The following is a 13,394-nucleotide window of genomic DNA, read 5'->3' on the forward strand; positions in this document are numbered from 1 at the left end:
GTTTCAAATGTTAGTGAGTATCTTGGTATTACTATTTTCGATATCTTTCTAACAGTACCAAGTATACGTTATTGATTCAAACTTCTTGGTTTCAAAATTGTTTTCCTTTAAGGTGTTACGTCTGCTTACAAATTGTGTTGTAAGCTTTTTATTAATTGACAAAATTGCATATTTTTTATTGGAAAAATATAATTTGCTATACGATGATAAAGAGCTATGTTACAAGACAAATAAATAAATAACTAATTTATTAGATATTTTTAGGTAGTAGTTTTAAATACAAAGGTATTTTTAAAAGATATAGTTTATATTTATCTCAAAAGTATACGTTTTTACCTTATTTTCATAGAAAGTTGTCATTTATTTTTTGTTAACATGATTAGCAATCAAATGTATTTCTATTTTGACAAAAGTGCTTGATATTTAACAATAATTCTACAAACTATTTTTGCTAGCTTAAAGCTTGTCTGAAAACTCAAAAGTTAAATAAGCTTGTATTAGCTTGTAAATATGGAATGCTTCAAAAAAAAATTGCGTGAACTTACAATTACGAGATATAAATAAAACCTACTTTAAAATTATGTTTCAGCATGATGACAGAAAAATAAATGGTTTTATTCAAAAACCTTACATAGTACACATTTTAACGTTAGAGCAAGGTGTTAGAAAAACCCAGTAACATAATTAATTAGTCAGTTTAAGCATAAACTTATTGTGGGCTTTTAATTAAATTTTGTGTTCATACTTTATTAGATTCCTTTATTGATAACTAAATTTGAACAATGTTTTTAGCATCTAACTATTTTTCAGTGAAATTTAAATTTTTAATTTTAAATTGGTTGTACGTTGAATATATCTACAGAATTAAAATATAATCGATGTTTATTTATTATATATTATTTATATATTTATACTTATTTTTAATTTCCATTTCAATACATACTCAACACTTTTCTGTCGTCAATCTTTAAATAATTTTAACTATCCTTATTTTTATAAGTATTTTTTTAATAGTTCTACAGCGACGATTTATTGTAAAAGACCAAAAATTATCAAAGCAGATTAATAACCTGATTGGTTTACAAAAAATGTTTTTATGCAACTACAGAAATTTGCACTCAATTAAAATGTTTGTTTTTTATGTATTAATGCTTCCCATTTGCAACAACAAATGAGTTTTAAAAATTCTTCTGATTTATTTCTTTATCATTTTAAAAACTAATTACTGCTGAGGCAGTTTCTAAAACTAGTTTTACGTTAAGTTACTAGCTATTCCACTAGTTTTTTGTTTTAAAAATAATTTCGTTCAACTTAATATTTAATATTAATCAGAACTGTCCTGAAGGTTTATTAATTCTTTACATAGCTGAGTAAATGAACATTATTACTAACTTTAATAAAATAAAACTATTAAAATTTATATAAACTCTTGTTACATACAAAAAACACAACAACTTTTCAAATCACGTTTTATTAAACGATAGTGACGTCACAATTAGCATTTGATGACTGGGTGTGGAAGGATGTGGACTTCTGGTTTGACAATTTTTGAGAAACTGGCTTGGGCTTGGGCGGAAACTTTGACTGGGGTGCAATCGACTCCGAAGGCTGAGAGGTCGAGTGCTGAAAAAAAAAAATTAAATATCTATTTGGTGTTTGTATTAAATCATTTATTTTTGCAAGATCAAGTGCTGATATGAAAAAATGTGTACACTATACAATTTTTTCTCAGTATTAATAACAAGTTATCTTTTTTTAATTTGTTTCTATGTACGTATATGTATAACGGGTAGGTAAATACGATTACTTTATCTTATATTTAATATCTAAGTTGACATAAACATTGAAAAAAATAGATCTTGTTCATGTAACATTACAATAATTTGTTTCAAATACTTTTAATTTCAAAACTTTCGTATTAAATGTGTCGCACACGCAGTTTTGATTGAAATTTTTTGAATATTTGGTTGTAAAAATATTTCAAACTGTTATAAAATTGCAAACATTTTTTTATCCTGTTTCAATAACTTGCTTTGATTTATTTTTAATAGAAAACTCACGCTCGCCAGCCTTGCATTTGGCCAACAAATCGTCGAATTGGGCTTTGGTGAGTTTGATTTCTTGAGCTTCACGTTTTGGGGCTTTGACGGCAACACAGGCTGTAAAATTGTTTGATTTTTAGTTAGTTATAAAGCAATACAGACACTAAAAGGGTTGTAAGATGTGTTGTTCTGGTTGTTATATTATTTTGCTAAAGTACGAGGTAAAAAGTATAACTATTTTAGTTAAAAACAACACCACACTGTTAAAAAAAAGGTTAGTATACTATTCTGAGTATCTCACTTCACATTATCAGACTTTATAAAGTATTTCTATTTAAACCTTTGATGAATAATTCTTAGTTAAAAAATTTGATCAGTATAGTAAAAGTTAAAATATTACTTTTTGCAACTACCAATGCAAAACTTGTGCTTTAAGAAATCATTAAACACCTAAAGCTTCAGTTAAATAATTAACTAGTCATTAGCTGTGTGCTAAATTTTACGATAAATCTCAGATTTTGCAAACGTCAAACGCGTTCAAACCTCTGGCTCCCTTGTCGGTGTGCTCGGCGAAGTGCTTGACGAGCTCGGCTGGTCCGGTGAAGGAGCTGCTGGCGCTGTTTCCGGCGAAGGCCGAGGCGACGAAGAGGGCGAGTACGAAGAAGAGTTTCATTTTGATATTCGATGTATCGAGTAACTGAATGTCAAACTGAAGCCGCGCCCGCCTTTTGTACTCGAGCTTGTGAAAACAAACTCGGCAGCTGTTTTGACAACGTGGTTTGTTGTGCTGAATATTAGTTGAACAAACTGATCGAGGCTAATAATAAATGGCATGTGTGTCATTTATTCAACTTGGGTACTTGAGTTTAACAGCTGTTATTTGTTGCACAGTTGCGTATTGCGTTAAAACAATAAATGCTGAACTTGTGTAACTTATCAAAACTCAAACCAAGTATTCAAAACTGTATTTAGCATGCGTTATGTCTATATTGTTTTAAATATCACAAAAACTTCTTGTTAAGTTTAGTACAAACTTATACGGTCTAAAAAATTTTTGGATGTCTGAAAACCTCACGGCAGGGCTGCCAAAAATTTTCTTTTTATACTATATAATATTTTTAAGTATCAGCTTAAAATATCATAATCAAGTAAATGAGTGGCAATTTCCTTACAGAAAATCTGGCTACTGTACTGTGAAGATGTAAAAAATTTGGTAAGAAATTAGTAGTTCAATTGTCCTTTATAATTGTTATACTCTTGAAATTAGCAACAGTAAATATAACGACTTAATTTTATAAATGCAATAAAAAGCTGATTTCGTTTACTTCATGTGTTTTAAGGACTATGCATTTTAAATTATCAGTCTTTTGATTTTTAGTTTCTATTTGGTATTTAACTTATTTCTAGTCTTATAGTTATTGTTAATAATTTGTGTGAATGAGGTTATAAATGGTAGACAAAGATAGTTTTTAAAACTTTTAAATTTTGTTCAGTGTATCATAAAATATTTTTTACGCATTTAAACGTTTTTTAAAATAAGTTAAAGCTTACAACAGTAGTTTGAAACAATTTAAGACAAAATATATTTTTAACCAAACTTAAAAATGAATTTAATTAAACTTAAATAATTTTAAACCAGATTAAATGTTTCACCAGTAAACGTATAAAAAAGCAAAGATTTAATAAAATTATATAAGTTATTTAAAAATTTTCGGTTAAATTTTTGAAAAATTTTGAACTACAAACTGCTTTATTGGTGTTTAAAACTGTGAAACAATTTTATTAAAAAATGTTTAGTCTAAATAATAATTTTTTTTTCTAAAGACTAGAATTAACTTTGATAAACTATGGAAAATCTAAAACTATTTAAACATATGAAAATAATACAGTAGTAAGTGTATTGTAGTCTGCAAAAATATTTCGGACTTTGAAATAATATTTTTTTAGAAAGCTTTTCGTTTAACTGCTTTTTAGATTTTAAAGTAACCATCGTAAATTATTTAAATTAATTGAATGAAAAAAAAGATCTTTTTTCCATTATTTAGAAGCATGAACTTTGTACGTAGAAACTAAACAAACTTGACACAAAATTCATACAACTAATGTATGACAGCTTAGAAAATTTTTCTGTAAAGGTCAAAATTTAATTAAACTTGTATAATCTTAAAATATATAATATTACTTAATTTAAATTCCATTTAAGTTTACAATAATGAGGTATAAGTAATCCTTACTTAAGATTCATGTTTTAACATGTTGTCAGAATAATAACGTGTTTTTGTTTCTTAAATTCTATATAACACATGTTTTTAAACTAAAGCAAGAGAAGCTAGGAAACAAACTTATTCATTGTAAGTCGGGACTTCAAAGTCAATCCAATTGTTTAAAAATCTATGAAAAAAGCTTTGTTGGTTCTTATACGTTGATATATGCACGTAGATAAGAACCATAATTCTGAATGAAATTTTTCTGAAAAACTCTATATTATTTTTGAAATGTCCTACTTTGTTATATAATGTAAAATTTTAAAGTATTTTCATAATTGAAAAAATATATGTAGGATAATAAAAACTTTAAATATTTTACAAAAACAAAACTAGGCTATAACAACAATTATTATATTGTGTGTTTAAAGTATATTCAAAAACCAAGTTTTGAACTAGCACAACAATTGCTTTATCGTTGTTATAAATGTTTTTAGCATATTTTAAGTGGCATCAGTATTAGTAAGCACTTAGTAATTTATCCGGTTACGAACAGTTTATGTAGTATTTCATTGTTGTGATAGTACAGTTGAAGTTTCAAATATGCTGTATTTCAATTACTGTAAACTCAGATAAAAACATTTAAAATAATTAATACAAATGAGTTTATTTTTAGTCTTAATTGTTTAAACATAAAATTTATAAAACTTTGATGAAACTGTAAAACTCAAATTTTACTGATGTTTTTTTTTATTTCTTAATTCATATTTGTATGTTTATTGTATTACACTCAACAGATATACTTACAACTTTTTAACCTATTTATTCAATATACATGTAATTGTCTGTAATATGTTCTTAATCGTGATTTTTTAACAAAAACAACTTGCAGCAAATTATACGAAGAAACAAAATAATCTTAATATTTTTTTTGAACTTGTTTGTTTAAACATTTTTTACACTTTTCGAAAAGTAACTTTTTTCTAAAAACCTTTCAAAGTCTCGATTGCAAAAAGTTTCTTATTAAGGTTCTGACTGCAACCTGTACGCTTATCATATAATTATAATGTTAGTTATAAAGAAAATAACACTTACCTTTTTTTTTGTTTGAAAAAAGAGCACAAAATTGTTGGTGAGAAACCGAGTAATTGATTGTAAATATAAAGTTTTAGTTGCGAAAAGTTACATACTATACAACACTTACTCCAAACTGTTAGTAAAACTTACTCTATAGCACATTTACACTTTTTTACTTTGAAACATACGTACTACACAATAGTAAGCTGCATGGAAGATGTTTAATAGTTTAAAGTATAAATCTAATATTTTTTTGTAAACCTAAATCAGGGTTTCCCAAACTCATTTTCTAAATCGCCCCTTTTTCAGAAATTTACAAAATAATCGCCCCCCACGATTTTACAAAGTAGTTTTTATTTTGAGTATGAACTTTTGAGCCGAAAAAGTTGTGTTAAAAATGTAATCTAGTCTTGTACTTCTCATGCACGCACTTTTGGGCTGTGTCCAAAGTAGTTTACTGGGCTTGAGAAACTAAGTTACATTTGTTTTTTTATAAGCCCCGTATAATGTATTAAAATACTTAATTATTAAAAAGCCTTTTGTAACCTGTAATAAACCTTGTTTAGATATAAATTGTTTGAAATTAATTAAACTTTTAGGGACAACTTTTGTAGTCAGCAATTCATATTTACTAAAAAATCTTTTATAGTTTCAACTCGTAAAAATGTAATTGCAAGCTGCATAATTTAAAAAAATAAAAAATATGAAAATTTAAAAACTCCAGTAAAATTATAATAAAATGATTTAGTATTATTGTGATCTAGGAAATACTATTGTGAACTGAAAACAATATTGAAAGTGTATTTCAAAATATTGAGTATCGAAAAACTAAATTTTATTTATTTTTCCTAAGTAGTTTTCAAGGTACTTAGCAGGCCGAAATTTTACTGGACCTGGACCGTACGTTACCCATCTGAAATCTTAACTGAAACCTGACATTATAAACGATTTTAAGACATTTAGAAGTTAATACTAAGTAACTTATTTAAGCCGCACAAAATATTTGAATTATTTTTATAAATAGGCATATTCTAAAATGACTATACCAGAGATTAAAAAACTATAAAAGAATGAACAGTTTATTTTACACATAATAAAATAAGTATTAAAACATAATTTTTGATCTAGTTGGGGGAAGTTTGACCGACTGGTTGATTATCTCACATGAAAAGTAGTTTCATCAACAGCTTCAGTTAATGCAGTAAAATTATTATTTTCAATGCTAAGATATATTATAAGCAAGTTAGTTGTAAAGTTAAAAACTTAATTTTAAACTTTTTAAACTATATGTTTTGTAGTAGAATACCATTAAATAATATTTGACTTGGGATAACCTTGGGAAACTAAACCTTGATTTATCATTATCTTTTTTCCTAATTAAAATTGAAAAAAAATCAAAAAATTTACAGTTAATTCTATGAACAGAAAGTAATCGATTGAAAATTTCTTTTAATTAGGTTAAACTTTTGTTTTGTAACTGTAGCAGTCTTTTTGATGGCTCATTTAATAATATTTAAATATATTTTTTCTCTAGTTTTAAGCCTATAATAATTTACCAGAAGAAAATAGTAAAAAACTAAAAGCTAAAATTAAGCTATTAAGATAAACAACCTATTCTAATTGCTAATATATTAAAAATTAAGATAAAACAAAAATAACAGTTGTATTAATAGTTTAAAATTCCTAAATATATAAACTTTTTAACAATAACAAATCAAGTTAAAAAATAAAATTGAGTTTAAGAATCTTTTAAATGAAAAATTTAAAGTCATTTCAAATAGAGACCTCAAATTTGTACTCTTTAAAAACCAAAAAAAAAAATTAAATAAAAACTTTAATGGTTATTAAGATTTTTATATTTATACAGATCAAACAAGTAATAACAAAAATATGTCAAATAAATTTCTTTTAAACAAATACTTTAATCACTATGCTATAAAAACTTTTAGTGTAATGTAAACAACAAATATAAACTAAAAAATTAACCAGGTCAAAATAAAATTATTAACAGATTTAAAAGAACATAAACGATTTAACAAACACAGTAGACTTCCGCTTGAGTTCGCACTTTGAACAAAATCAAAAAGTGCAAACTCTAAAATTATTACCTTTTTTTTCTAAATGATAAATTTAAATATGTTATATGCAATAACGTTAGGAATAAACATGAAATCAACTAAAACATAAAACTAATATTCATTAACAAAATAGATCTATATAGCTATTAAATATTATGTATTTTTTGTTTTATTCATACTTAGTTAGTAATAGACTTTTTTTAAGTTAAATTTAAGAAAATAAAAATTTGCACTATTTTTTGGGTAAAAAGGGCGAACTCAAGAGGAAGTCTACCGTAACTAATGTTTATTAGGCATTATGCAAACCTGTTGTAGAATAAGTAACTTAATTAAATTTTTATTATAAAAAAACTTCTTAAATACAATACAAACCAGGTTAAATAAGAAGTATTTTAAAAGATCAAATAAAATAAAAAACTTTCATAAAATAATGTCTGCTACTGAAGTCTAATATAATATGAAGAATGAGGTTCATGATTGCGTGCAAGTTTTTCTAATCTGATTCTTAATCAGTAAAATAAAGCCTCCTTTACAAATATCAAGATTAGATCTTTTGCTCAATATGTTGATAACTGAACTGAAAGCTTTCTCAACAGCATAGCTAGAAGGAAAAACTATAAACAACAATCTAAATTCCTCTCAAATGATTGGACAATTTTGCCTTAGGTTTTGTTGAGTCCAAAAACTATCATATCGTTCTTTGGAAAAATTTATTTTAAGTTCAAGGTCAATTTGTAAGTCTGAGAAGGTTTCCTGTACGTCGTTGACTTCAAAAAGATCTGCCTCGAAGGGATTCATATTTTTATCTATATGATAGCTTTTTTGTGTCAAATCGGAATTTTACTACTGAAAATTGATAAAAATTCCAGATTTTTTAAGTTTTTTCTGCCTAAATTGTCAAATTCCAGGTATTTCCAGGTATCTAGAAAAATTGGCAAACCTGTATAGTTTTATTTCTTAGTCTTACTTAGTGACTTTTCAAAAAACAATTAGAAATATCATGAGGTAATAGTTAATAAAATATAACATAGATTTTTACAAACCATTTATGATCCCAAATAACATATATGTCAGGTTATAAAATGATGAGAGGGATTCCGATTGTCTATGACCTATGTCATTGTTGAATAAGAAAATATATGAATGAAAATATGTAATTTACTTGAAAGTGGAAGTCTTAATTACTTGATTTTTTTCTCTATATTTTACATAAACAAAATAAACTTTTTTCGTTAAAGTTTCACCTCAGGGTCAAAAATTTAACAGCAAGCTTAAATTATTAAAATATCAAGATAAAAAATTAAAATTTTATGACAGCCCAAAATTTTAAAATCGCCCCCTTTTCGCCCCCTTACTAGTTATCGACCCCCGAATTACTAAAATATTGCCCACTTTGGGAAACCATGACCTAAATAAACGTAGTTTATGTTAAAACATTAACGATAATAGTTTTATAAAGCTGATAAGGTTTTTTTTGATTGAATATTGAAAAATTATATTTTTATTTTGAAAACGTTTTATGGTAGTTTTAGTTCTAAAGATTAAAAAAAAATTCTGAGCAGGGATCAGCAAACTGCGGCCCGAAAAGCCAAGTTTTGCGGCCAGCGAGGTACTTTTTAATTAAAAGCATGCTTATTTAAAACTATAAACAAAATCTGTAAAAACATATAAAATCAAGATCTTAAGTTAATAATTACCCTTTACTAGAGATCTATTAGTACTTATTTTACACATGGTTGGTTTAAGTTAAGGTAATATTTTTATGTCTTATACTACAACAGTAATTTGAAATAGTTGTACTAGTACAGCTATTTCAAATTACTGCGGTCTACTTAACACTTTTTTCCTATAGTCTATACATTGCGGCCCGCGAGCAACTCTTTCTAGAAAAGTTGGTCCGTCTCTTAAAAAATATTATCAATTCCTGTGAGATGATTTTTTTAAAGTTTAAAAACTAACGGCAACATAATGTTCTATTTTCTACTAAGTTTACACAAAGTATTTTATTACCAACAGCTTATTGTTTTCATTATAAATATGTAAGAGCCTGAAATATATTCTATATAAAACCTTCAAACATTTAGAATGTAAAAAGTTTAAAACTGTATTTATTTTAGCAAAAGATAAAGTGTTAAGCTAGTTTAAACACGATAAATAATTTAGTAACGTAATAGTACGCGAAGTTTTGAATACACTTGATTTATTTCCATGGTTTAAACTGCTTTCATTAAAATCTATTCGTTAAAATTTAAGTTTAAAGTTAAGGTTTAAAAACAAATGAGATTAATAGTTTAGGTCTAATTGAAATTTTTTGGTTGATAAAAATTTCTAAACTTGTTTGCAGTTAATTTTTTGATAAAGCTATAGTGACGTAATATTAACTTTGTACAAATTGTTATCATTTATAAAGAGTAATACATTTTGTTAATGTTAATTAGTTGTTATTTAGTGTTTTGTAACTCTTTGCAAGTCTTTTATTTTTTGAACTCTATTATCTTTTTTATTGCAAAATTTTCTATTTATGATCTTGTATAATTTATACTAAATATTTTCATAATTTCTATGGATGAACAAAAAATTTTGAAAAAGTACCTTTTCTGAAAACTAGTTAATTTACTTAAAATGGTCAGATGAATATCGAGATTTATGTTCAAGCAAGGAAGTTCACGAACTAAAGATCCAGCAAAACCTCCTAAAATTTTTCTTAAGAATTATTTAACTAATTACGAACAAATAACCTCACATTTTATTTTCAACTTAAAAATTTACTACTTGTTTCTTATTTCAACTTTATACTTTTTGTAATCATTGATGTCTTTGAGTTAATATGAACCATATTTCGTTTTTAATTGATTCTTAGGACTTTCATCTAAGTTTAAGGATGAATCATAAAAAGATCACTTTTAGAATAGTTCCAAGACTGATTAATTAACCTTCAAACTACTGATACGATTACATTTTACTTTAACATTTTATTGATATCATAATTTAGTACTTCTTCTTTTTGAAATTCGACTATATTTATTTGATATGATCCACAGTTATGTCTCGCACCTTTGCAGTAAGAGTTAAACGCTTGCAGTTTGCATGGCAATCTTTTAAACTTCCAGCTCAGCTAAAAATATTAATCTCATTTACAATGTTTTCTTCTTTTATATTTTTGACACACTTTTAAGAATGTGTTAGTTTTGTTTTCCTTTTTAAGTTTAACATTTGCATTTATTGACATTTTTGAATCTCTTTAGTATTGCTAAAAGAAATAATATCTTTAGTAGCTCATAATACATTTTAAAAAACCTTGCAGTTACCAGTTTGCTTTTGAAGGTACAATGGTAAAGTTTCATTCAAAATAATTCTTAGGAAGTAGTATCAAATTAAACTTCTTTTTATGCACAAATTGTTCAAATATAAAAAATACTGCCTTCTCAAACAAACTTTTTTTGGAGCTCCAAAATTATTTAGTCCTTCTCCATCACAGTCTGAAAGAGCTGGACTAGGTAAGGTAACTTACTTCAGGATCGGCAGGAAAGATGTTTTAAGTTTGAGTGTTGTTTTCTATGTTTAATCAAATTACTTTTAATGAAAATAATATTTAGTTTTTAACTTCTAACTGTTTAGTTAAAAAAAAACGGTTTCTGAAAGTTTTCAATTTTATCTTCCAGTTCTTCAATTTTGTCGAACAGGAAGATCAAGTTCATTGTCATTTGCTATAACAAAAAACGTAGTATTAACCTACTTTAATTTTTAATTATAAGTAGTTGTGAGTTACCTCATTTCCATTTAAAACCATGGTTTTCAGAAATTTTTACGGCAATGCTTGTTATGAATATTCGCATCTTTTCTATTCTTTTTAATAATATTACATTTACTAATTCTAATGACTACAATTCTCGATTGATTAAAGTCTTTACCTTTTAATCTTTTTGTGAAGTTGGACTAAGTTAATTTTCAACTTTCTGTAAAAAGTTATTATAACACAAAACATTATCTGCCCAGATAAGACTCACATGGGCAGCGTTCATTGACTTCAAATGACCTTCGTTTTTTACGATATTATTTTTTTTTAATCTAGATAAAAGTCTTCTTCTTTTATAAGCTAAAAGAAAACAAAAATATTTACGAGCTTTTATTATATTAACTAGTTAACCTCTCAGCTCATAAAGAATTACTTAAAGGAAAAGGTTTTTGGACTGAACTTCAAATAATTTGTTTTTTAAATAATCAACTTTTGCTTGATGTTTTTCATTTACCTTTTTTGTTTCTGAAATATATTTTTTATTTTGATAAATAGCTTGCTTGGATACTTAATTGTTTTTTTGTTGATGAAGCAACTTTCTTTCTTTTAATTTCGGTTAAATTGCAAGCTTTTGCAACTTATTTTGGAGCACTTTCATCCGTTAACATACTGGAAATAAAAAACCAGGCTTAGAAATACTGTTTATGTCTTTTTTCATAGTATTTTTATAATTTCATTTGCTTTATTTATACAAAACGTTCAAAAATAAATGCTACTGCGAAAATTCTTACATAATTATTTTCGCAAACAAGTTAAATCAATAAAATGTGGCTAAAAGCTACAAATAGTCTTAAACATTTCATAAAAGCTGGTAACGTACATGTTTAGAACTTTTAAAGTTTGAAAAACTTGTATAGAAATGTTTTCTAAACTTTTTATTTCCTGCTGAGATCACGTTTTACTTTAACATTTTTGTTGATGTTTTTTTTTTTTACCTCGGATGTACTTTACTTGTTCGTTAGAATATCTTGGTATACTTAATTTTTCTTCTAATTAGATACTAATTGTTGACCGGTTGATTTGCTTTCTTGTTAAACATGAGTTAATCAAGTACTTTTTAATTTGCTCATAAACACTTGAAAAACAACATACTTTTCTTTAACTGTCTTGTTAAATATTTATAAAAAACACTTTTATAAGTTTTAAATGTTTGGTAATCAAGTTCTTGATAAAAGCTTCGGCCAGCAAAAACCAATAAAGTGTACTAATCTAAAGATTTGACAAATATTAAATAAACGGTTTTTGCAACAGCTCAACTCTTTGCTCCAACTCTCCTATCTTTTGAAAAAGGTAAGAGAGGTTCTTCAACATTTGCTGAAAAAAAAAAGTTTAGTAAAAATAATATTAACAATGTTTAAACATGGTAACTTACTTCTTTGTTCTCAGAGAACATGGAGTTCAAAAACTGTTCAGCCTGAAAAATATGGTTAACTTTTAAATTAAACCACATTTAACTTTAATAAATTTCTAACTAGCGGTAGAAATCATTTTGATCGTGAATTTTTAGCATCAACTATGAAATTTTAAATGTGCAATAAATTGTTTAAAATGCTTTACTTAATCAACTCTTTGTTCCAACTCTCCTATCTTTTGGAAAAGGTAGAAGAGGTTCATCAACATTTGCTGAGAAAAATAAACAGTTTAGTAAACATATTAATAATTTATCTTTCAAAATAGTGTTAATAATGATGACTTACTTCTTTATCTGCCGAAAACATGGAGCATACAAACTTTTCAGCCTGAAAAAAGGTTAATATTTAAAATATATCGTATTTGACTTTGATAAAGTTTAAACTAACGTTTTAATGCATTCTAGTTTCTTGAAATTCTTTAAAAACTATAGCTATGAACTATATAATTGTTAAGTTTCAAAATAAGCACGTTTGACTTGTTTATTTTTTAAAACAAAGTTTAAAATCATTTTAGCTTGTTTAGGTACTTTGAAAACTGTATTTAAACAACAGTGTTTAAACAAACGTTTTTTTCAACTCTTCGACTTTGTTCTCTAACGCTCCAATCTTTTCAAAAATAAAGACGAGGTTTTTCAACATTTGCTATGAAAAACAAATAAATTAGTAAACATATTAGCATTTGAATTTTTTAAAAAATAATGTTAATTATGATGACTTACTTCTTTATCTGCCGAAACATTGAGCTTAAAAACTGTTCAGCCTGAAAAAAGGTTAAGTTTTAAAAT

General features: G+C 25.9%; 1 protein-coding gene across 1 annotated transcript; it reads right to left on the reverse strand.

The window, feature by feature from the left end:
• Window positions 1-1,455: 1,455 nt before the first annotated feature.
• On the reverse strand, window positions 1,456-2,751 carry LOC145842506 (uncharacterized). The gene is made up of 3 exons (XM_082949963.1): window positions 2,586-2,751; window positions 2,061-2,159; window positions 1,456-1,623 (listed from the first exon to the last, which is right to left on the reverse strand). The coding sequence occupies exons 1-3, from the start codon at window positions 2,713-2,715 to the stop codon at window positions 1,496-1,498; spliced, it is 357 nt and encodes a 118-aa protein (XP_082806089.1). The 5' UTR covers window positions 2,716-2,751; the 3' UTR covers window positions 1,456-1,495.
• Window positions 2,752-13,394: the final 10,643 nt, after the last annotated feature.

Source organism: Thalia democratica, chromosome 8, assembly GCF_965202585.1.
Source record: "Thalia democratica chromosome 8, ktThaDemo2.hap1.1, whole genome shotgun sequence".
In the NCBI taxonomy this organism is placed as follows: Eukaryota; Metazoa; Chordata; class Thaliacea; order Salpida; family Salpidae; genus Thalia; species Thalia democratica.

Bases quoted from the DNA above. Each gene is read 5' to 3' on its own strand.
- LOC145842506 (XM_082949963.1), bottom strand. From the start codon at position 2,715: ATGAAACTCTTCTTCGTACTCGCCCTCTTCGTCGCCTCGGCCTTCGCC. The intron at 2,160-2,585 runs GTTTGAACGCGT...ACAATTTTACAG, and splicing joins CACCGACAAGGGAGCCAGAG to CCTGTGTTGCCGTCAAAGCC. The intron at 1,624-2,060 runs GTGAGTTTTCTA...TTTTTTTTTCAG, and splicing joins CAAATGCAAGGCTGGCGAGC to CACTCGACCTCTCAGCCTTC.